Genomic DNA, 1,981 nt, shown 5'->3' with positions numbered 1-1,981 from the left:
TGCAGGTGAGGTAGAGTCACCATTGATAATAGCACCAGCATGATCACATCTCTCCTTAGTCCAGAGTCCCTCACCAGATATTGATCCTTTTTTAATACTCTCCCAATGCTAAATACATGAAACATAAACATAATACCTTATAAGGTAAAACAAGAATAGCCTTTTTACTACTCGTAATGGTAGACTCAGTTTTATGGGATTTAATAATCTCATGACTGTCATAATAATAATAACTTACTATTGTATTATGTGTCACATTAAATATGTACACATTATTAGTAGCTATAGTAAGACCATCATCAGTTACTAGTCCTCCAAACATTATTCCTTTATTTTGATTTATTTTGTTGATTGTAAAACCACTAGTTGATGGACAACACTGTCCACTGACAGATGGAACAGTGAATTGTCCTAAAATACAATAAATATAAATAATTAATAATGTCATCAACTGTCACATCTTAAGACATATTCACACAATTGATAAAAAGACACTCACCATTAGATAGATTATAAAGTAACTGTTCATTAGCAACAACACGTCCATCCTTAAGCTGATTATATTGAAACTGAGGATGTTTGACAGCTGGTGTAGTACCTATCCCTCCGACCATAAAAAGATAGTCAGTTCCTTCAAATTCCAGTGATACCATTCCACCATAGCCTTTCTTCATCATGGACTCATCATTAGGATGCAATTGAGTCCAGCTCATGGTCAGTGTATTTAGTACATTTAAACTGTTGTGGTAACAATCATCATGACCACAGCTACCAGCATAATAATAAATATTAGAACGAAAGATGGTACAGGAGTAGCCAATGACTCCTAATGGAGGAGTACCTCTTGTTAGGTGAGAGGACCAGCGAGCTGATGAAAAGGAAAATGTCTCAACTGTTGAGGTCACTTTCCTCTTTTGAGATGAATCGTGTACTAGAGGTAAATCAAGCTGGTTCCCTGCCCACAGGTAGAGTGACCCTCCTATTACTGGAGCTGAGTGACCAGCTCTATTTTTAAACTTATAAATACCTGTAAAGGAAACAAAATATAAGGAAAAGAATATAAAAGAGAGGGAAAAAACTAACTTTGTCCAGACATTTTCCCAGCAAAACAAAGGGGTGTGGTCTAAATATCCCTGTTTGAGCATGCGCACTAGATAAAACTGCCAAATCTTGTAACCATAGCGACGAGCTGCACCGAGCCCCACCCTTACTTTGCTTTGCAGTTTCAAGTTTACAGTCTCAACCCTCCAAAAATTGTTTAAAAATAAGCCAAATAAAATATAATACAAAAAATTCAAGCTAATTATCAATAATAACATTAAAATCAAATCCCAGTTCATTCCTAATAGCTTCAATCCAGTCCTGGTGCAGAGCTATTGCTGCATAAGAATAACTACCACTAACAGCAATGAACGAGTTTAAGAACTTTTGACAGTGCTCCTCCACTTGAGGTAACTTCCTCTGAAAACTAAAACCAGCTTTGAATTCATCAATAAACTTCTCTATTGAAGGATTCCCTCTGACAGCATTATTGACCAAACGAAGAGTAAATAATTTATTGGCAAGATCAGGGACAGCTTCCATTGGTAGTGAAGTAAGACCATCATAATGAGATACAAGAACATCATTGATCACTTTCTTTACTTTATTGACATCAACAGTAGCTGATGGACCTAATAGAGGTCAAAGGTCAGTATATACACACAGTATTATCACTTACTAGCTCCTCCAGTGGATGATACTGACGTTGATTCATGTACTACATTAGAGTAGGAGGAAGAGGTAGTAGGATCTGATTAATATTAAATAAATAAACAATTTTAAATCATTTCTATCTATTACCTGTTGAAGGAGGAGGAGGAGGATATCTTCGTGCTCTATGAATGTTTAATGTAACAGGATCAGCCACACCTTCCAGTGGTATGGAGTAATGTAGTGTAGGGACAGCATCAGGTGATCCATACACTGATATCAGACAACA

General features: G+C 36.3%; 1 protein-coding gene across 1 annotated transcript; it reads right to left on the bottom strand.

Annotated features, from left to right (window-relative positions):
* Positions 1–499: 499 nt before the first annotated feature.
* On the bottom strand, positions 500–1,096 carry LOC109591259 (kelch domain-containing protein 3-like; the record flags this gene model as incomplete). Its single annotated transcript, XM_020007024.1, has 2 exons — positions 1,084–1,096; positions 500–1,027 (listed from the first exon to the last, which is right to left on the bottom strand). Coding segments are annotated over exons 1-2 (541 nt in total), but the record flags the coding sequence as incomplete, so codon positions are not given.
* Positions 1,097–1,981: the final 885 nt, after the last annotated feature.

The sequence above is a fragment of the Amphimedon queenslandica genome, unplaced genomic scaffold, assembly GCF_000090795.2.
Source record: "Amphimedon queenslandica unplaced genomic scaffold, v1.1 AMPQUscaffold_8605_Cont19452, whole genome shotgun sequence".
Taxonomy (NCBI): Eukaryota; Metazoa; Porifera; class Demospongiae; order Haplosclerida; family Niphatidae; genus Amphimedon; species Amphimedon queenslandica.
The sequence above is the reverse complement of the archived record's forward strand: the minus strand, read 5'-3'. Positions and strand labels throughout refer to the sequence as shown.